At 31.4% G+C, this 21,605-nt stretch overlaps 5 protein-coding genes across 5 annotated transcripts; 1 reads left to right on the plus strand and 4 right to left on the minus strand.

Annotated features, from left to right (window-relative positions):
- The first annotated feature begins 3,434 nt into the window (after positions 1–3,434).
- LOC8278441 (BAHD acyltransferase At5g47980) lies at positions 3,435–5,039 on the plus strand. The gene has a single exon (XM_002514936.4). It carries the CDS (start codon positions 3,517–3,519, stop codon positions 4,840–4,842), a length of 1,326 nt encoding a protein of 441 aa, XP_002514982.1. The 5' UTR covers positions 3,435–3,516; the 3' UTR covers positions 4,843–5,039.
- Positions 5,040–6,178: 1,139 nt separating this feature from the next.
- Positions 6,179–7,863, minus strand: LOC8278440 (stemmadenine O-acetyltransferase). The gene has a single exon (XM_002514935.4). It carries the CDS (start codon positions 7,771–7,773, stop codon positions 6,481–6,483), a length of 1,293 nt encoding a protein of 430 aa, XP_002514981.2. The 5' UTR covers positions 7,774–7,863; the 3' UTR covers positions 6,179–6,480.
- A 3,428-nt stretch (positions 7,864–11,291) lies between these two features.
- Positions 11,292–13,106, minus strand: LOC125370530 (stemmadenine O-acetyltransferase-like). Its single transcript, XM_048376387.1, has 2 exons — positions 12,093–13,106; positions 11,292–11,898 (listed from the first exon to the last, which is right to left on the minus strand). The coding sequence occupies exons 1-2, from the start codon at positions 13,045–13,047 to the stop codon at positions 11,501–11,503; spliced, it is 1,353 nt and encodes a 450-aa protein (XP_048232344.1). The 5' UTR covers positions 13,048–13,106; the 3' UTR covers positions 11,292–11,500.
- Positions 13,107–14,385: 1,279 nt separating this feature from the next.
- Positions 14,386–17,529, minus strand: LOC8278439 ((13S,14R)-1,13-dihydroxy-N-methylcanadine 13-O-acetyltransferase AT1). The gene is made up of 6 exons (XM_048376961.1): positions 17,396–17,529; positions 17,174–17,352; positions 16,811–16,965; positions 16,479–16,547; positions 16,252–16,332; positions 14,386–14,945 (listed from the first exon to the last, which is right to left on the minus strand). Exons 1-6 carry the CDS (start codon positions 17,527–17,529, stop codon positions 14,553–14,555), a joined length of 1,011 nt encoding a protein of 336 aa, XP_048232918.1. The 3' UTR covers positions 14,386–14,552.
- Positions 17,530–19,592: 2,063 nt separating this feature from the next.
- On the minus strand, positions 19,593–21,298 carry LOC112534092 (stemmadenine O-acetyltransferase). Its single transcript, XM_025156650.2, has one exon. The coding sequence runs from the start codon at positions 20,968–20,970 to the stop codon at positions 19,663–19,665; it is 1,308 nt and encodes a 435-aa protein (XP_025012418.2). The 5' UTR covers positions 20,971–21,298; the 3' UTR covers positions 19,593–19,662.
- Between the last annotated feature and the right edge of the window lie 307 nt (positions 21,299–21,605).

Here is a 21,605-nt window from a genome sequence, read left to right on the forward strand (position 1 = left end):
AAAAAGTATTAAGGTGTTAAATTATAAGATTCTCTGATTTTTGTAATTTTTAAGAAAGATTAAAGCTTAAGCAGACTAGTTCAACATATATCCTTAAGAACTGCCAAAAAGCCAAAAGTTCGATTCCAATTGATACATGAATTAGCCCGAAAGAAAAAGAGAAGCATTCTCTTGTCTTAGGATTTACAGTTCACCTTAATTTCAAAAGAACCAAATTTATAAACATTACTTGCCATGTCTTTTGTTTTGTCAATGGACAGAGTTGCATAGGGTAAACATAAACAGGAGAAAATTACAACTGAATGTATTAACCAACCACAAAGCTTGTGCATGGATGTTAGAGCAAAAATACTCAACAAGGAGGGCTTTTATAGCCAAAACGGTCTCCAAGGAATTTCAAGCTTTCCCTTTCTCACATTCAGGATATGCATCCACAGTTCTCTTCTATTCTATAAATGACAGCACTACAACATTTACTGGATGTATTAAAGAGTTTGCTATATATTCGAAATCCTGACTCAAATTCTACCCACTTGCCCGTCCAATCAAGGACAAAGCCACAATGTTTCTACAAATTGCTTTCTGTCAGAGTTTATTGAAAAACCTGATGCCCAGGTGATAAGAAGATTCATTCCTGTTGGTACCCATGGATCCTCTTCTGAAGCATATGCAGGTGCTTTACTACTAGTTCAATCCCCTATTTTTGCTTGTGGCAGGCTGGGGATTGGTGTCAGCATCGCACAAGATATCTGATGGAAGTTTTCATCAATGCCTAGGCAGCTACAGCTCTTGGGTCCGGAGAGGCTAACTTACTATTTACACCATCGGTTTTACAAACAAGGAAAGCCATCACTAAAGATCTTATCGGCAACAAAATATATCAAAAATAGTGTTTTACATTTTATTTTTTAATGAACACATAATCAACACATACATATCAACTAGACAAAAAATTTGCCAAAAAAAAAATGGCAATGATGGGAACAACAATAAATACTGGATAATCGCATTTAGAAAAGTAGTGAATTTATGATTAGTGGTATTAATGAGCTTAAGTACTTAGTTGATGTTTGAATTCATTTGAAATTTTTTATATGTATATATATATACACTTTGGACCTATTCAAATGCAGTCAGAAAAATTTTAATTATTTTTTAGTAATTTTGAGATTGTTAATCTTTTTAGATTCATTTAATAAGTTCTGCCTATTTAAAAACATTATTAGAAAAAGTTATATTTTTAATATTGAACTAAATTTGGCTAAAATTTTAAGATTTATATAGATGAATTCAAACTAAAATTTAAAAATATTAAATTCAAAATTCAACTTATTCCGACCCGAATTGTATATAATTATGCCTATTTATGTATTAGCAACTTATTCTTTTCGTATTTTATTTTTTTATTTATTTAAAAGACCTTATTATCTTCTCTCTTCAGAATGTTTTCATCACCTTTTTAATTGGGAATTTGACTTTCTTTGTCATGGCCATAAAATATTCTCGCAGAAAGGCAACCCAAGTGGTAGACTTAGCCAACACCCAACTTGATAGACTTTGCCACCATACTTTCTTTCTCATACTGATTTTATAATCCAAATGTTCGTAACTAGTTTTCATATATATTCCCTTTATACACTAAAGTAAATCAATTTTTTGATAATATAATAGATCATATAATACATTAAAAAAAGCAAAGTCTAATCATTTTTATTATTTGTCAAATATTAGTTGATTTTGATGTATATAAAAACACATAAACTAAGACTAAGCTAAGTAATTTCTTTATTTGGATAAGATATATTATGCTAATTTCAAAGTGCTGAAACCCTTCTATAAGATTTGTAAGATTTTCCTTTTTCCTTTTTCTTTGCAGGGAGTGATGCCCTTCTATAGGAGGATTAGTTGCAACTATTAAGTGTGAGGCATTTTGTCAATGTTGTCTCTATCAATTATTAATTATCAAATCTTAAAGTATCCTCATGTTTTTTTATAATTGAGTATATGGGCATAATCTTCTTCAACCATTTGAAGTCAGTAATTCAATTTAATAAATATATATTTGCATGCATGTCTATAATTTTCTTCAAACAAGATAGATTTATGTATAATTTAGCTTTAGTCCACATTTAAGTGATTGCTTGTACTCAATCATAAATTGATTTTAAAAGCTCAATTGGCTATCATTTTTTATTAACACATATGGTACATATATTCATCTCGATCTATATATTCCAACAAGTTGAAGTTGTTAATATGCTTATATGTACATCAGAGAATTAGTCGAACTAATTCAGAGTATGTTAGGACTTTTGCATATAGTGAAAATGTAATTTTAAAAACTTTAATATAACTGCATATCTAAAATTTAAATTTGAAATCTTAAATAAATTAAATTTTATATTATTATCTCATCTATACACTCTTAAATTTTGCACGGATATTCCTCCCCAGTCTAATCTAGTTGAACTCTACTAGTAAATATTTTTGTTATTAGAGATGCATTTTGTCAACTTTAAACAGGGATGGGAAAGGCTAAAGTAAACAAATTAAAAATGAGTTCACATTTTCGTTCTCTCCAAGGCATGAACTATAGAAATTTAGGATCAGTCAATGAAAATAAATAAATCAACATAAATTATATGAAATATTTTATCATTATGTGAGAACATGTCTACGACTCTATTTAATAAAGAATTAATGTGTACATCGCGCAGCAATTACATAATAGCTAAATTGTTAGCCAGATTTTTAATATATGTACTTTAAAAATATGATAATATCTAATATTTAAATTTTTATTTTTAAAATTAAAAAAATATTGCGATCTTAGCTCTTAAGATACGAAAAATATAAATTTTATTAGGTTGAATTTTTTTTCCATTAAGACATTTTAAATTATTACTAATTTTCATAAAAACTCTTCTATTATTAGTCAATTTTATACTTATAATTTCTTATTATAAAAATAATATTTTAATTTTTTTTTGAAAAATATTTATAATTAAAGACTCGAATTTTGCAATGTGCTGATGAATAATTAGTATATACAAAAACTTAGCTTAAGATTTTAAACATGCGTCTAACATATTTTTTTTATTGAATGATATTTGATAAAACTAGCCTCTTTAATGTATTAATAGTAATTTATATAATTATAATTAATATACGTATATTAATAAATTATCAAAATTGATTTACGATCAAAATAATAAAAATAATATTCACAATGTGCGAATAGACAACTAATTTAGTCTAGTTTATCTCTTTATAAAATTGGATTGTTAACTCATTACATTACTAATTATATTAATTAAGTTATGAATTCTCTATGAATCATGCCATCGGTTTAGTCCAATAGTATTTTCCTTTTTCAAATCAAACCAAGTACTACGTAATTAGGGGGTCAGATATTGAGAATTTTCCTATATATATATGTATGTATGTTGTTGCTTGTGACATTAATGCAGGGGAACTAAAGCAGTTTGACCTTGCATTAAGCACTAGCTAGAAGCTATGGAGATCAACGTGAAGATCATCAAGAAAGATATCATAAAACCATCCTCTCCAACACCAAATCACCTCAGAATTTTCAAGCTCTCCCTCCTAGACCAGTTATCTCCTGCAGCTTATGGATCTATGCTTCTGGTTTACTCCATAAATAAACCTTCCACTGCTATTGATAAATCTCAGCTTCTGAAGAGATCATTATCCGAGACCCTGACTCGATTCTACCCTTTAGCGGGTAAAATCAAAGACAATTCCGCCGTTGAATGCAACGATGATGGAGCTGTTTATCTTGAAGCACAAGTTGATTGCCTTCTCTCCAAGCTCCTTGAAAAACCTGACGATCATCAGGTTATAAGAAATCTGATTCCCGCAGAGCACATCCAATCCTTATCAGAAACACAAGCTGGTTGTTTGTTACTTGTTCAAGCCACTTTTTTTGCCTGTGGTGGGTTGGCGATTGGTGTTTGCATTTCACACAAATTAGCAGATGCAAGAACAGTATGCACCTTCATCCAAGGCTGGGCAGCCGCAGCTCTCGGGACCGACCATGAAGCTGTCCGGCCAAAATTCAACGTATCATCGATCTTTCCACCGCAGAATTTGCCTTCAGAGTTAGCTGTCAAATTGAACGAAGAGAAGTGTGTCACAAAAAGATATGTCTTTCATGCCTCAGGGATTGCTACTCTGAAGGATAAAGCTGCCAGTGAAAGTGTTCGGCACCCAACTCGAGTTGAAGCTGTGACAGCACTAATTTGGAAGTGTGCCATGAAAGCTTCAAGATCAAACTCAAAACAGCCGAAGATGTCTGTTTTGGCTCAATCTGTTAATATACGGAAAAAGCTGGTGCCTCCTTTGTCTGAATATTCCATAGGAAACCTGATGGGCCATTTTGCTTTACGAGCAACAGAGAATGAGGTAGAATTGGGAACCTTGGTTACTAAGATGAGAAAAGGAATACAGGAGTTCGGTGAGAATTATGTAAAGAAACTTCAAGAAGGTAACGCTTTAAAGGCTGTATTTGAAGCTTTAAAAGAAATGGGGAGCTTGCTTCATGGAGGTAGTACAGAATTCTATATAACAAGTAGCTTGTGTAGGTTTCCATTTTATGGTATTGATTTTGGGTGGGGGAAGCCTGCTTGGGTGGTTCCTCCGAGGGACCCTATCAAGAACATTATTTCACTGATAGATGCTAGAGATGGCAATGGAATTGAGGCCTGGGTGACTTTGAAAGAAGAAGATATGGCAATTTTTGAACGAGATCAAGAACTGCTTGCAGTTGCTTCTTTGAATCCTAGTGTCCTCCACATCATCATGCCCATGTCTTGTCTTTAAATACCTTTCTTTCTTCTTAATGCAAAAATAAAGGGAGAAGAACTGGAAATTGTGACTTTCCCCAAATTGAAATATACTCCTACCCGTCGTTGCTGCAATTTCTTCTTGTTAGTGATTGTTCCTTTTTGTTCTTCGTAGTTGCTGTTTGATCTTGTGATTGCATACAAAGGCTTTTTGTGAACTAGTTTCTGTTATCATTATATGTTACAACCATTAGCAAGAATTTTCCTCCATTAAATAAAAATAGATACTCTAAATTAATTAAAAGCTTAAAATAAAAATTATATATCAAAGCTAGAAAAGTTTTAAAGAGACTTAGTATTTAAACTCATAGATATATTTAATACATCCAATATATAATAACTTGGAGAAAGAATGTACGTACACTCATTCATTGTAAATGTATAAATTAAAGTTACAGTGAAATTCTAAAAAATAACATTCTTTTGTATTTTTAATAGTAAAAAAAGAAAAAGAAAAAGAAAAAGAAGAAGATGGAAAGAATGTAAGAGATTAATTGTATGAGAAATTCTCAAATCAAAGAGGTATTATTTTTCTTATGAAATCTTGAAGTGTCAATATAATATCTTTATCTAGGTTTGGTGTATACACCACAACTAATAAGAGAATGATACGTATGTATAAATAATTTACATTTTGGTATTAGATGATTGACATATACTCCATTATTTAATACTAATGAATATGTGTCAATCATTTATCGGTTATATATATAAGTAGAGACATACATCAAGTTTAAATAAGAATTTTTCTAATTGTAAGATTAATTGACTTGTTAAATATTATATAGAGTAAAGCAAGAAAAAAGTATTAAATTTAAAAGACCAAGTCTTGTTCAAAGTTACAATTAATTATATATATAACTCACCAAACTCTGACACATGTGTTTATTATATATAAAATAGCTATCAGTTGAAAGATTAGAATTCATATTATCAACTCCAACATACTTTGGATATAAATTAGTGCTTTTTTGTTGTTTTACAGAAAAAGCTTTTTCTGTGAAAAATTTACATAAAAATATTTTGATATGTAATTTTATATAAATTTAATTTTATATTTTTTTCTAAATAAATATATAAAGGTATTAAAAAATTACTGTAATTAGGCATAATATACCCCAATTTTTAAAATAATTTCTTTTTACCCGTCTTTCAAGCTAATGGTGAACTGCAAGTCATAGTTTTCCTCCATTGTAATCTAAAATTGTGTCAGCATTAACACAAAATCTATCATATCAGTAATTAATTCTTGCACACATCACATAAGTAACATTAACATCCACAAGGGCAACTTTAGTTCAAAAGATTTATCACACCACTCAACTTTAGTAAAATTAATTCCCTTTGTGAAAGTAAGAAGTTCCATATTTCGGATTTCCCATGAATGTAACATTGATGCATGAATTTACAGAAGAAAAAAGAAACATTGAGGAAGAAAGGAATAGATAATGCTCAAGTAGAGCATATCATCAGTAAAACATAATTAATTACAATAACACTTACAAGCAAAATAGCCATTATTAGTCCTATGATATCTTCGTAAATTTGAGCAGATAATGCCCAGTAGTCTACGATTCTTGTAGATTTATATATCTCTGGATACAGTCTTTACTAGTTAGCCTGTAGCAAACTGAAGCAACTCTTGATCCTCTTGGAATTTGGCCATGTCTTCCTCTTTTAGATGTGTCAGTGCTTCTATTCCATCTCCAGAAACTGTGTCCATGAAAACAACTAGATTCTTGAAAGTTAGGCTAGGGGCACCTGCCCATATAGGTTTACTCCACCCAAAATCAGCTTCATATAAAGGGAACCTGCACAAACTGGTAAAGTTAAGAGTAGCCATTTCACCTCTAGTGAAACTTTCAGCTCTCTCTTTGATGAAATGCAAGTGTTCATTCCCGTCTTGGAGTTTCTTCACATAGTCTTTATCAATTTTACTTATTGAATCTCTCATCCGTCTGACAAGGTTATAACTTTCTTCCTCAGTATCTGAAGATGGAATTGTTATAGCAACCCGATAATAGTTCCCAAAAGAGTGCTCTGGCAATTGCGGATTCATCCTGGTACGCAGGTTTACAGCGTGAAGCATCAGGTATACCCTACCAGGCTCTGACTCCACTTTGGTAGCAGCCATGAAGCGACTCCATATGAAAACTGATAACGCCTCAATTCGTGACGGTGATTTCTGCTGTTGATTCTCTATGCTTGTAGTACTTGTAGAATATTTCTCTATCAGAGACTCTATTGAGGAAAGCCTGAACACAAACCTCTTTGTGACAACATTTTCTTTAGTGATACCAATGGCTGGATTAAACCCTGATAAATTCTTAGGAGGGAAAAGAGTGGCCGAGATGAATTCTGGGCATACTATATCATCAGTTTCTCCACGAGTAATGGCAGCCCAAGTTTTGAGAAAAACTAATGTTGATAATGCATCTGCAATCTTGTGGGAGAGGCAAAAGGCGATGCAAATACCACCGCAATCAAAGATGTTGAGTTGGATGCCGAACGCAAATTCTTGAGGTTCATCTAATTCAAATGGAAGTAACTTCCTGAATTCAGTTGGCATTGGGTTATTCACAGCATCTGAAAGTCTGCAGGCAATCGCTTGTGCCTGCAAGAAAGGAACGCCCTCGTCGTTGCAGTCCACGAGATTATTATCCTTGATACGGCCAGCTAACGGATAGTAATAGGTTAAGACCTGAGATAAGGATTGCTTAAGCTGGTCGTATTTCTGGGCATTATTGGATTTAACTCTACCGTCTGTTGGATAGAAGAGAAGTAAAGGGTTATAGACAGGAGGAGAGATTTGATCAAGAAAAGAGAGCTTGTAATGGCGAAGATGATCTGGGGTTGGAGACGATGGTTTGATTATCTCTTTGGAGATTACTTCAATTTCAAGCTTCATTTTCCACAAATATCTATATGTAAAGGAAGTGTTTGAGTATATTTGGGGCTTGAAGTTCCCTTTACTGCTTTCATCGCCATTAAACCTATATAGAGAGCGAGCTGCAGCTCTGCATAAAGTGTCATTACTTGCTCAAGTGGGCAAGGCTTGAAATGTCGCTATTGAGTTTTTAGTGCAAGTATTACAAACTAGATATTCTCACCAACTAATTCTATCTTTCTTATACCTTGAAACGTTGCATACTTGTGATGTTTATATTAATTGCTTTAGAAGTTTCAATTATAACTCTTTTCTTGCGAAACACAAGAAAAACATAGTAATTCTTGCCTACATTACTCTACATATGCACATCGCAATGAATATATATATATATATATATAAAGATATATGTGTATATATAATAATTTTATATTTTAATAAAATCTATTTAATTATTTAATATTAATGAGTATCTGTCACTAATTTATTAGTTTAATGTTAGTGTTAAAAAAGTGTCGGTTTAGCTGGACTGTCTTAGTACATTATTCGATTTCTAACATGGAGTCGTTTTTTTTTTAAAGAAATTAATGTTCATCTATCCACGAAATATTTAATCTTCACCTGCTCCCCTTTGCTATCCCTGAGAATTAGCAATTCAAAAATTAATTGTAATGGATCAATCAGGTCCAGAAAACGTATAAATTTAGCAATGGAGATTTCCCTGCCTGACAAGAAAACAAGAAATGCAAAAAGATATCTTCATTAATTGAAGATGGTCAAGGATTTATCCATTTCGTGCCTGTTTGATTGTTGTCGGTTATGAAGAAGATTTATGTCTAAATAAATAAATAAAATTAATTTATCTCCTCACCTCTAAATATTTAAATTTCCTGGACTTCGTTATAAATTTGGGTTAATCTTAGATATTTAGTGTTAATTTTAACCTAATGTAAGATAATGATTTATATATTATTTGTTGATTTATTTTATTTTGGTACAAAATCTGTAAATACAGTCTTTGAAAATTTTAAATTAAGTGGATACATATACATTCAAACACTTTTTCTTCTCATTCGAACTCGTCATTTTTATCATAAGTTATTGTTTCGGTTGAATTTTGTCGAATGTTGTGTTGTCTATGAACCGTTGTAGATATATGTGCTTTAACTAATTTTTTACTTAGAATGAAATATGAGTTTCTAAACTCTCATGATAATTTACTTAGATTTTAAAGCATTAAATAGTAAATGGATTTGTAAATACAGAAAAACAGTAAATTAAAAATAAAAGTAAAATTTGAAATTAAAGAGCTAATATTAAAAACTAAAAAGTTGGAAGAAACTGGAATCGATTAATAATTAAAAAAGTTATAAGGATTACAATGATTCTTGAATTGAATATAAAACAAAATGCTTCAAATGATAAATTGTTTGATATGTTGATGATAGATTGTTGATGCCCCTATCTCCATTTTGGGTTTTGTTTTTTTAAAGCTTTTTCAGTTTGGCTTATTTTGGAGAAATATCCTTCAGTTTTTATAAAATAGTGCTACTAACTGATATCCATGCTCCCATACTAGCTAACACTTACTAAGTGTCTTTTCCATTCACTATAACACTTAATTAATTAAATAATTAATTTAGACTTAAAAAAATAAAATTTTCAATAATTTAAGCTTAAAAATAATTATGGTATCAAAGATTATTATGTGTTGTTAATTATAGCGACATGAGTTAATTTTTTTTTTTATATTTGTTATTAACAAAACTCTAGCAGTATAGTGTGAATAATAAAATATAACGTCCAGTCTTTTATTTTTATTTTTTATTTATAATTTTAAATGATTAGATCTTTTTCTTCTCCGTTAGTGTTTCATTTTTTATGGAATCTCGCAAAAATACATGGATACCTTTTCTTCTTCCAAGTAGAGCAAGATTTCTGGATAGCTTCTTTATAGCTAAACTATCATTTCAGTGAAAAGAAGAAGTGGGTACTTTTGGCTTGACATGAACCAGCTCAAGGACCTTTTCGTAACTAAATTGCATGACAAGAACATGTTGTTGCTGCTTACAAAATTTGACTTCTAGATATAAAAAGTTGGCAAGGTTATAATTGATTCTTCCCATGAGACTGCTCCTAAACCCAGTCTAGATTTCATGTGTTGTCACTATCTATGAATTCATTTCGCCGCCAAAACTGAATTAAATTCCAAATAATTTCAATACCCATGGCTAAAAATATTACCTTCAACATCCTAAAATAGTAAAGTATCTTTATAATCGTATATTTGAAACCAAATAAAATTTATAATTATGAAAAGCTTATAATTTAATGGAAATTTGAATAATAATTATTTTTTTGAAACTCGATATTTAATTTTATTAGTGAGATAACGAGATAAAATAATACTATAATAAAACGAAATATATCACAACATATATTTTTTAAAATTATATACATATATTACTATATAGGAAAATATTTTTTTAAGATAGGACTTAAAAAAATTATAATTTATTATAATAGAGTGTTTATTTCTATTTGTTTTTAATGTATTTAGAGTTGGATCTTTTCAGGGGACTAATTAGATATATACCAATACAAAATACTTATAATGTTCAAATATCAACCTTCCAGAATCTCTACTGTACTTATTTGTCTAGACTTTCCTCCAGAAAGAGTAGACAAGTGATAGAGGCCAAAACCATGAGCTAAAGTCGCAAGAAAATAGACATTCGGACAAAATGACTCTCACAGCAGCACCAAGTAGACAAACCCTACTTGAAAATTAACTAACAAACAAGTATCTACTTGTTCATATTTGTGACAAGTTATTGCTTAATTGGTACTTTGTTCACTACTGTTTCTTAACTATATAATATTAAGGGTTTGTATAAGTTTACTGTTGGATATTAAAACAAATATGCTTTAATTTTTCTTAATTTAATAGTATTCTTTTAAGTTTTTATGAACTATATTAAAAGAAGGTTTATGAATTTTATAAAATTATAAATTGAGAGTTTTTTTTAAGAAAAATATTATATAATTTAAATATATCTTCTCAGTTATATATCAAATTGATACATAAATTATTTATTTAATATTATATTCATTGCTATATATAAACCTGATATAAATCATCTTATCTTGTGATATAAAAATTAAAATAAAATCTTAAGATCTCTTGTTTCTTATGATTTCGAACTTTTAGGATCATATAACTTTTTTTATAATCCTATAAAAGACCAATTGTTTTTGCCAATCAAAATTAGTTAATTTGGAAGCTATAGTGGAGTTGTGGGTTTGAATCCACCCTCTTTCCCACAGAAAAAGAAAATTACAAGTGTGTCAAATCATTTTCTTGCTAGCCACACGCAAATTGTTAAAATCATGGGCCATTGAACTTTTTCTGCATTCAGTTATATCATGTTAAACTTTTTCTACATACCCCATTATTAGGTAGCATTCAACAAACCCATTAGTGATTCCTTGTTACCCATTAAACAGAACTATTAACAAATCAATTATTGAATGAATGCTTAAAAAAATGAACAGATAAATCATTATAGGTTGCAATGAGATTTTGCAAAGTAAAATCTATACATGTCAGTAACAAAATAGTTCTGTAAAAGAAACAAATGGACTTCAGAAAAGAAGCTAAAGAACAGTAAATATTAAAAAGAAATTAAATCTTAATCTGTAAAAAAAAATCAACAACCGCTAAATCACATATGCATATATATATATCTCAAATCTTCACATTAGAGAAAGGAGAAACATGAGCAAGAAACTCCTTATCAGCTTCAAATTTAACCATGTCTTCTACTTTCAAGTTAATCCAAGCCTCTATACCATCTCCTTCTTTAGTGTCCAAGAACACTACTAAATTCTTGAAAGTCAAGCGAGCTGAGCCTACCCAAACTGGCTTTCCCCACCCAAAATCAGCTTCATATATAGGAAACCTGCACAAACTAGTGAAGCTAAATGAAACAACCTCTCCTTTCATTACTTGCTCAGCTCTCCCTTTCATAAAACTCAAGTGCCCATCACTTTCTTGAAGCTTCTTCACATACTCTACGTTCACATTTCTTATGGCATCCCTCATCTTTTTCACTGTACCATGATTCTTAAAATCCTCCTTAGTACCTGTTCAGGAAAAAAGATACGACAATATAAAAACGTTTATAAAGTCATAATAATAATTGATTTTAAGTTAATTTAATTAATTTGTTATATTAGATCACATTAATTCAAGAGGACCATGAACTTAATATTGGTTTTTGTGCTAATCCGGTACATATATTATAGTTAATCGCAATTTCAATTCAGATTTTACTCACCTCCGCAAATATCTTTAGGCCCACAGATATTATCAATATCTTCCATGCTAGCAATTGCTACTGCTATCCTGCTAATATTCCCAAAATATAGCTCCTGTAATGGCGGGTCCATTCTTGGCCGCAGGTTTATAGCATGAAGCAACGTATAGATTTTATCACTATCATGTACTTTATTAGCTTCAACGCTAGCCATAAACCTGCTCCATATGAAAGCTGACAAGGCCTCAACTCGAGTCGGACGTCTTGGGTACTTGTTATTGTCACCGTCATCAGTATACATAGCTCTAAGAGCTGATATAGTGGAAGCATCAAACACAAACCTTTTTGCTACAATGGTATCCTTAACTATCCCAGTTCTTGGCTGGAACCCAGAAAGGTCTTTTGGTGGAAAGAGCAAGGAAGATTGAAAGCAAGGGACAGTATTAATCGTAGTGCTGTCTCCACGCGCAATGGCAGCCCAACTGTTGAGGAACATAAAGAAGGACAAGGAGTCTCCAACCTTATGAGACATGCCAAAACTAATAGCCAAACCACCACACTGGAAGAGGGTGACCTGAAAAACAGAAGCTAAATCATTAACATCATCAAGCTCAAGTGGAAGAAACTTGTTTAAGTCATTAGGATCTGGGTGTTGGAGAATATGTGAGAGAGTGCATTTAGCTTCAGCTTCGACAAAATAGGCACCCTCATCATTACAATCTATGTACATGTTATGTTTGACTCTTCCTGCTAGAGGATAGAATTGGGTTAAGGCTTTAGACAAAGATTTCTTGGCATGGTTGCATCTCTCTTGATTGGTGATATTATTGGTTTCTTTAGGATAGAAGAGGACTAAGGGCATGAAAACTGGAACTGCAATTTGATCAAGAAAGGAGAGTTGGTAATGGCGAAGAAGGTGAGGTGTGGGTGAAGACGGCTTGATTAGCTCCTTGGAGATAACCTTTACTTCATCCATCTTTCTCTTCTTATTGCAAATGTTTATACAAGGAAAGTTTGTTATTGCTACCGATCCCTGTGACCATTTAGGTCACTCGTATACATGTATATATATAGGCATAATCACTGTTGAAAAGTCAAGATTCTACATCAATATGTGAAGGAATATTATGAGGTTGATAAATATGTAATCAGGGATTAAAAGTTGTTTGCCAATTGGCACATAATTAATTACATGTGAATTCAACACTCCAATAATACTTTTTTTTGGTCGACTTCCAACTTACAAAAGTTAAGTACCATCAAGGAAATTATATTCAGATATTTCGATATTTTGCCTTTTATTAGAAAAGAAATTCATATTTAATGCATTGTTATTTATTTATAAATTGCAAAATTTTTAATTTTTTTATAGAAATTATTTAAAACATTACGAGATACTCAAATTTAAAATATTTTTAATTCCCATAAATAAAAATATTAACCGTTCATTGTTGAATTGAATTTAATATTTAATAATAAATTAATCGTTTAAACAAAATCATAGAGCGATATATTGCCTGCAATATATCGATTGTTGTTTTGAAGAAAAAAAATAAGGAATTATAATTATATCTCTTATTGTCTTTCTCAAAATAGTACCATTTAATCTCTCTTCCATCTGTTCTATGCATATCTAGCAGAAAACTTCCAGCAACCACTCGTTTTTATCACATGTATTAGACAATTTGAAGACGGTAAATGCCATTAATTAATCTTTACAAATTTAAATAACTAGGAAATAATTTCCTCCACTATGATATAACAAACTGTAACGATGTTTTATTCATTTAATTCAAAAACTAAATGCAGAACCTTTTCAAAAGTAGATTAATTGGTAATGCTATGGCATTTTATTTGAAAATTGATTTTGACAAGATAAAGATGGGTTCGGCTGCAAGTTGCAACCCACCAAATTCAACAAAAGAAAGAAAAAAAAAATCAAAACTTGATTAGAAAGTGGACTTTAAGCTAGGAAATATGCAATGATAATCTGTCAGAATGTGGATATTATAAGATGTAGGCTACGCGTTCACAGCTATTGGATTGCGATAGCCATTGAACAAGTTCACATATGACTTTCTAAATTTTAACTTTTAGATTAAATAAACAGTTCATTAAGTTAATTAATCACGTTGGTACCCCCTAAAACAAAGAAGAAAAAGAACTAATCACCGTTAATGATAAGCTTACCAAAGTGAAAGTCAGCGTATTCCAACGACCTTGGAAGAGAAAATTTAACCTTAATCGTTGAGGAAGTTATTATACTACTATTCATTTATAACTTAAAGATTATCATCGTATATATAGCCCCATAGTGATTGAGAAAGCTTATCATTTCTTCTTCTGTGACTTGAAGTTCATTAATATTGTTCGTAAAAGAATTACAGAAAAGATAAATAGACAATGCTGATATGTTTTAATTTAATGAAATAATCGCAATATGTTTGCCTCGTGAGCCTGAATGGCATTCAATGTAAAGGTCTAAAACACAAATACGTTTTCATTTGGAGTTGAAGAAATATGTGCAAGGAGCTCCTTGTCAATCTCAAACTTAGACATGTCTTCCTCCTTCAGGTTAATCCATGCCTCTATCTCCTGCCCTGCTTTAGCATCCGAGAAAACAGCTAGATTCTTCAAAGGCAAAGGAGGTGAACGTTCCCACACAGGCTTGCCCCACCCGAAATCAATTTCATCTGTCGGAAACCTGCACAAACTAGTGAAGCTAAAAGTAATCACCTCTCCTTCAGCCTTTTTCTTAGTTCCCTCCTTGAGAAAATTTAAATAGCCATCGCTCTTCACATAGTCTGCGTTCACATTTCTTATAGCCTCTCTCGTCCGACTCACAATTCCACCATCTTTCTCTTCCATGTATTCCTTAGTAGTGGATTACATTAAATATGGATAGAATAGATTTGAAATAAAACAATAAAAAAATAAAAAAAATATTAATAGACCATATTGTTATTTTTCGAAAGAAAAGATAAAATTAATAAAATGAATAAAGTTGGGATGAGGTTATTATTTACGAAAATGATGTTCATATAACTCAAGTGTGTAGATGAGATTATAAATATTTTTTTATTTTTTTATTTATCTAAAAATTTGAATTTAAATTTTAAACATATAATTATATTAAAATTCTTGAGATTGTGATTTATTATTTATCATCCACTCTAGATTGACAATGCTGAAAGAAAAACTATTACAACAATTGAGTTTTATTTTTAGTTAAAAGCTGACAAGCTTTAAATTGACAATGCTAGAAGAACATTTTTTATAATAATTGAGTTTTATTTTTAATTAAAAGTAATTTAAAATTTCTAATTCTGATAAATGACAAATGATGCTCATGGCACCAGCAACATTATAAATTGAATTTTTCACATAATTTATTTAGATGATAATTATAAAGTGGCGTTGGACTTACCAAGGAAGTTTAATGACTCGTGGAGTTGCTTGAGAAGCTGAAAAAGGATAAAAGAAAAGATTTAATTGTCAAAAAAAATTCTATATTTTATACTTATTGTCAAATCTAGTATGTATTGTTTAAATTTTCAATTTTAGTATTAAATTTTTAATATTAATTTCAATTTTAACCTCTAATAAAATTATTAAATTTTTTATTAACGTAAGTAAACTCCGATAACAATAATAAATAATAAAAAGGAGGAATTAAAACATCACCCTTACTATTAAATATTGTCGTTTAAGCATATAAAATTAATAGAATTTTAAAATTAAGAAAAGAAAAAAAACTAATTTATGTACTTAAATAATAATATTTTAGTAATAGAATAAATCAACAGCTCTAATGTTAATTTGTTTTTTCTTTTTGTTGCCGGGGTTTAAATAATTTTATTAAATGCTAAAATTGAAATCAATGTTAAAGTATGGTGTTGAAATTAAATATTTAAAAACTACGTACTAGATTTGATAACAATTGTAAAATTCATTATTTTTTTTGGCAATTAGGCCAAAGAAAAATGAAAGAGAAAGAAAGACAATACACTAGCTGGTGCTAATTAGGAGGGGTGTATAGACTTTGCTGTTTATAATTAGAGCTAGCACATGATTTGACATAGAAAACGTTAACTGGTTTATCTGATTCAATTCTTGAAATAATAGCCATATATTTGGATCATAATTTCGAATAAGAATCAGATTCCAGGCTCTGAAATACAAATGGATGATTCCTATTTGAAGTAGAAGAAACATGTTCAAGAAGCTCCATGTCTACCTCAAACTTAACCATGTCTTCTTCCTTCAAGTTAATCCATTAGTGTCAAAGAAAAGAACTAGATTCTTGAAAACTAAGCGAGCTGAACCTACCCACTCAGGCTTTCCCCATCCAAAATCAATTTCATATATGGAGAACCTGCATAAACTAGTGAAGCTAATACTTATTACCTCTCCTTTTTCCACCTTTATCGCCCTCTCCTTGAGGAAGTTCAAGTGGTCATCGCTCTTTTGAAGGTTCTTCACAAAATCCGCATTTACATTTCTTATAGCATCCCTCATTCGACTCACAATTCCATAACACTCTTCATCTTTGGCACCCATGTCAGCTTATGCTGTGGCTATCCTGGTAATATTCCCAAGATACAGATTTGAGAGAGGCGGTTCCGTTCTTGGCAGCAAGTTCACTGCATGAACTACCAAGTAATGCTTATTATCAGGTTTGTTTGCCTGAGTGGCAGCCATGAACCGACTCCATGTGAAAGCTGCTAAAGCCTCTATACCCTTGACAGGCTGCAGCCATACTTATAGGTATAGTTAGCTCTAAGAGCTGCTATGATGGAAGCATCAAAGACAAACCTCTTGGTGACAATTTTATCTTTCTTAATCCAATTCTGAAGCTCAAACCCAGAAAGGGTTTTGGGTGGAAAGAGGGTGGCTGAACGAATGGAGGGATATTAAGAATATTAGTGTCATTATCCCCTCGACTGATGGCAGCCCAACAATTGAAAAATATCAACTTTGATAAGGCATCACCGAGCTTATGCGACATAGCTAATGAAATGGCTAAACCACCACACTTAAAGAAAGTAATTTGGAAAAAAGCTGCAAAATCTTTGCCATCATCAAGTGGAAGAGGTATGAACTTGTTGTTGTCGCTAGGGTTAGCATCCGAAGAAAGTCCAAGAGTCGACAGTTTGCTTGAGCTTCAACAAAAAGGGCACCTTCATCGTTACAATCTATATGGGTATTGTTCCTAACACGACCAGCAAAAGGATAGAATAAGGTTAAAGTCTTTGATAGAGATTTCTTTAATTGGTTGCATCTTTTGAGTTGTTAGTGTTGGGTTCTTTGGAGAAAAATAGGACAAGGGCATCCAAACTGGGATTTGGATTTGATCAAGAAAGGAGAGTTGAAGATGGCGAAGATGGCGAAGATGGTTAGGTGTCGGAGACGATGGCTTGATTAGCTCGTTGGAAATGAACTCTAATTCAACCTCCATTTTTCTTTGTTACAATTTCTAAACAAGGCCTCAAGGTTTATGTTACATGCATGCAACAATACCAAAGTATATGTATTTATAGAAGCATATACCAAGAATTATGGAGAATTTTTTTAAATAGACTTAAATTATTGTCATATATATACAAAATTAATTACATACTAATATATGTCATTATTTATTATTTATTTTATTTATATTGATGCTTAATAATAATAATTTAATTAATGTAAATGTTAAATATATGATAAATAATATCATTTGTCAATATATAATTAATTTTGTCAACGAATAACGTGATGGACTAATTCTACTTATCAATTTCTCAATACAAAACACAACTCAATATTACATTGCAGGCAACAATGGGTGTGTCCTGATTATGGGGATAAATAAATAAAAATGATATCCTAATATGTAATTCAATATCTAAATACCATTTTTTTAACAGTAACAGGGTGTTAATGGTCTATATATATTACTTCTTAGATTTTGTACAGCTGATATTGCTTCATGGGCACTATCTTGGCTTATCGTCTATGATGCTGCTTTGTATTAAGCCTTGCCTTGTCGTCGTCCTCATTCATTGTTCTGTAACTTCATCTCTCTGTTTATCTGTCCTTTCAAAACAAACTTCTAAATTTGTTGATCTCAATGGTCTGTTTCTCTTTTGTTTTTTGTTATTGATAGTAGCTTCGGATCTTTGTCCAAGGCGTAGCGCTAGTTGCTTAGTTTTGAAGAGGAAATCTTTTCATCGTTTTTCTCCTTACAATTAATAAAAATATTTTTACTCATCAAAAGAAAAGGTAATCTCCTGAGAATAAGTTAGAAATTTCAATATTTTTAGGTCATTTAGAGAGATCAAAATAAAAGATTAAGTTTATATTTTGATTTTTATTTTGACACAGTAAAAATATTCAGTTTTTACTTTAATTGTTTCTTTTTCGAAAATTTTAAATTTTCAGTTAGATTTTAACATCATATTTTTTTTATTCATTTGATATATTTTGTAAAAATGAAATCTTATAAAACCCTGATCCTGATCGAGAAGAAAATGAGAATTTTCTCTCTTACTAGCTGCACTAATCTTCATAGACTTCTTTTTAGTGTTCTAAAACGTTAACTTAATTGCATGCCATGTTTAGCCTAATTACTATAAAATTACAATCTTATGTGTGATTTATTATGTAACAAACGATAGAGGCAAATTTGGCTGCTGGCTGGCTATCATCTCCTGCAGGAACTTTGCCAATTGGATTATCACTGTCTGCAAGACCCTCCTGACGGCCTTTTCAGTTTGTTTGTATCGTGGGCTATGTTAAGTGTTTTTTTCTTAAAATATAATTTGTGTGTAAAATAGACTTAATATAAAATTCAGCAATTTATAATAACTGTAATTTACTCATGTTAATTAACTATATGATTCTTGAAATGGCATGAAACGTGCGTAATAAGATCTTTATTAGAGTAGTTCTGCAGGAAATTTTTAGTTACTTTCAGCACAATTGCACTTTATCATTGGATGAATAACATGTATATTGAATTAAAATGTTAAGTTATGTACAGCCGTTAGAATCTAAATTAGTGATGAACTTTTCCATTTTGTATATGCCTTGTCAATGGCGAACTAGCACCAAAAGGAGCAAAGTAAAATTTATTAATTGATATTGAATGAGATGCTAAATGGTTTGTCAGAATTACTGCTGATGAATTGGATGCTAACCAGAAAAAAAGTCATGCACGGTATCCTATTCATTCCTATAAAAGAAACATGTTAATCTTCACTTTATTTTATACTGATTGAAAATGTAGGGTTAAATTTTGAATTCTTCTTCCTCGTTTCTTTTCTGTCAGTGAAAGTAATATATTAAGGATAATTTATGACAAAGTCCAAAGAAGGATAACATATAAGAAAAGTTTGGACTGACCCCTTATCAGATTTCTAATTGGAAAAAGGTTAGGTAGCTAGTTGATGGTTCTTCAGATCGGCCCATCAATTAATGTTGAGGTCTTGTATTCTTCAGAGTAATTCTTTATTATGAGAAGTAGAATAACAGAATTAATTTGAAGTAATAGAAATTGGTAAATGATTTATTTGTTTTGATTACTTAAACAAGTAGCCAGATATTTGGCTCATAACCTTGATTTAGTATTGGAATTGCCATTCGGAGTCGAAGTAATATGTGCACGAAGCTCCTCATCCAGCTCAAATTTAGCCATGTCTTCTTCCTTCAAGTTAATCCATGCTTCAATCCCGTTCCCTTCTTTAGTGTCAAAGAAAAGAGCTAAATTCTTGAAAACCAAGCAAGCTGAACCTACCCACACAGGTTTTCCCCATCCGAAATCAATTTCATATACAGGAAATTTGCACAAGCTAGTGAAGGCAAAGTGAATCAGCTCTCCTTTGGTTATTTTCCCTGCCTCCTCCTTGAGGAAATTCAAGTGGCCATCGCTCTTTTGAAGGCTTTTCACAAAGTCTGCGTTCACACTTCTTATGGCATTGTTCATCCGGCTCACAATTCCATAACACTCGTCATCTTTCGCATTCATGTCAGCCATTGTGGTGGCTATTCTGGTGATATTACCAAAATACAGATTTGAGAGAGGCGGTTCCATTCTTGGCCGCAAGTTCACCGCATGAAGCACCATGTAGAGCTTATTATCAGTTCTATCTGCCTGGGTGGCAGCCATGAAGCGGCTCCATATGAAAGCAGCCAAAGCCTCCACTCTGGACACGCTGCAGCCATTCTTATGCTTATATTTAGCTCGAAGTCCTGATACGGTGGAAGAATCAAAGACAAACCTTTTTGTGACAATGTTATCTTTCACAATGGCAGCCCCAGCGTCAAACCCAGAAAGGATTTTGGGTGGAAAGAGGGTGGCTGAACCGGAAGGAGAGACACCGATGATATTAGGATCAGTATCTCCTCGAGTGATGGCAGCCCAACAGTTGAGGAATATCAACTTTGACAAGGCATCACCGAGCTTATGGGACATAGCAAGAGAAATGGCTAAACCACCACAGGTAAAGAAAGTAACTTGGAGAAAAGCTGCCAAACCTTTGCCATCATCAAGTGGAAGAGGAATGAGCTTGTTGTTGTCGCTAGGGTTAGCGTTCCGAAGAATGTCTGAGAGTTGACAATTTGCTTGAGCTTCAACAAAGAGGACACCTTCATCGTTACAATGGATAGAGGTGTTGTTATTTACACGTCCAGCAAGTGGATAGAATATGGTTAAAGTCTTTGATAGGGATTTCTTTAATTGGTTGCATCTTGCTAAGTTGCTAGTGTTAGGTTCTTTAGAGTAAAATAAGACAAAAAGCATCCAAACTGGGACTTGGATTTGATCAAGAAAGGAGAGCTGAAAATGGCGAAGATGGTCAGGTGTAGGAGACGATGGCTTGATTAGCTCTTGGGAAATGAACTCTACTTCAACCCCCATTCGTTTTTCTTTTTTTTTTTTTTTCTTTTTGGCAATCGCTGAAGATCAAAAGTTCTCTCTTCTTAGAAGCAATTGAAAGCCAGGAAAGCATATTTATAGAGCAGAATAATTGAATGCAGACTTAATTACTTCTTCTTTTTTTATTTTATCTCTACAGTTAATCTAACTAATCTAGAGATTTAGAGATGATAATATTTATATTATATACTCAAAATATACAAAACTTTAACTCATTGGTATACTAGAGTCATCTTCATAATGGTGAAATTTTCAATTCTAATTTCATTCTAAGCCAATAAAATGTATCTATGTACATTTACTTATACAGAAGGATGACTCTAAAATGTTAAAAGTTGATTAGTTTATTAAAAAAAACACTTATCTCCTCTTTTTACTAAATTGGTAATAACATCTGAATGAAACTATTTATTACTTATTGAGTACCAATTTATAAGTTTATAGCTAAATAATGTTCTCGTTATAATAAGACTAAAAATATTTAAAAAATTCTTATCTAGATTTGGTGTATGTTTTCATTTATACACCAAACTGATAGATGATTGACATCGTATTCTTTAATTTTAAATGATAGATTATGTATTAATTATCCAATACCAAAATACAAAATAGTCATA

Source organism: Ricinus communis, chromosome 7, assembly GCF_019578655.1.
Source record: "Ricinus communis isolate WT05 ecotype wild-type chromosome 7, ASM1957865v1, whole genome shotgun sequence".
Lineage (NCBI taxonomy): Eukaryota > Viridiplantae > Streptophyta > Magnoliopsida > Malpighiales > Euphorbiaceae > Ricinus > Ricinus communis.

Excerpts from the sequence above, each read along its gene's own strand:
- LOC112534092 (XM_025156650.2), bottom strand. The coding sequence starts at position 20,970 with ATGGGGGTTGAAGTAGAGTTCATTTCCCAAGAGCTAATCAAGCCATCG.
- LOC8278440 (XM_002514935.4), bottom strand. The coding sequence starts at position 7,773 with ATGAAGCTTGAAATTGAAGTAATCTCCAAAGAGATAATCAAACCATCG.
- LOC8278441 (XM_002514936.4), top strand. The coding sequence starts at position 3,517 with ATGGAGATCAACGTGAAGATCATCAAGAAAGATATCATAAAACCATCC.
- LOC8278439 (XM_048376961.1), bottom strand. The coding sequence starts at position 17,529 with ATGGAGGTTGAATTAGAGTTCATTTCCAACGAGCTAATCAAGCCATCG. Across the intron at positions 17,353-17,395 it reads ATCCCAGTTTGGATGCCCTT|ATGCAACCAATTAAAGAAAT; the intron begins GTCCTATTTTTC and ends ACAACTCAAAAG. Across the intron at positions 14,946-16,251 it reads CAAATAGGAATCATCCATTT|GAATACATGGAAGAGAAAGA; the intron begins GTATTTCAGAGC and ends TCCACTACTAAG.
- LOC125370530 (XM_048376387.1), bottom strand. The coding sequence starts at position 13,047 with ATGGATGAAGTAAAGGTTATCTCCAAGGAGCTAATCAAGCCGTCTTCA. Across the intron at positions 11,899-12,092 it reads GCCTAAAGATATTTGCGGAG|GTACTAAGGAGGATTTTAAG; the intron begins GTGAGTAAAATC and ends TTTCCTGAACAG.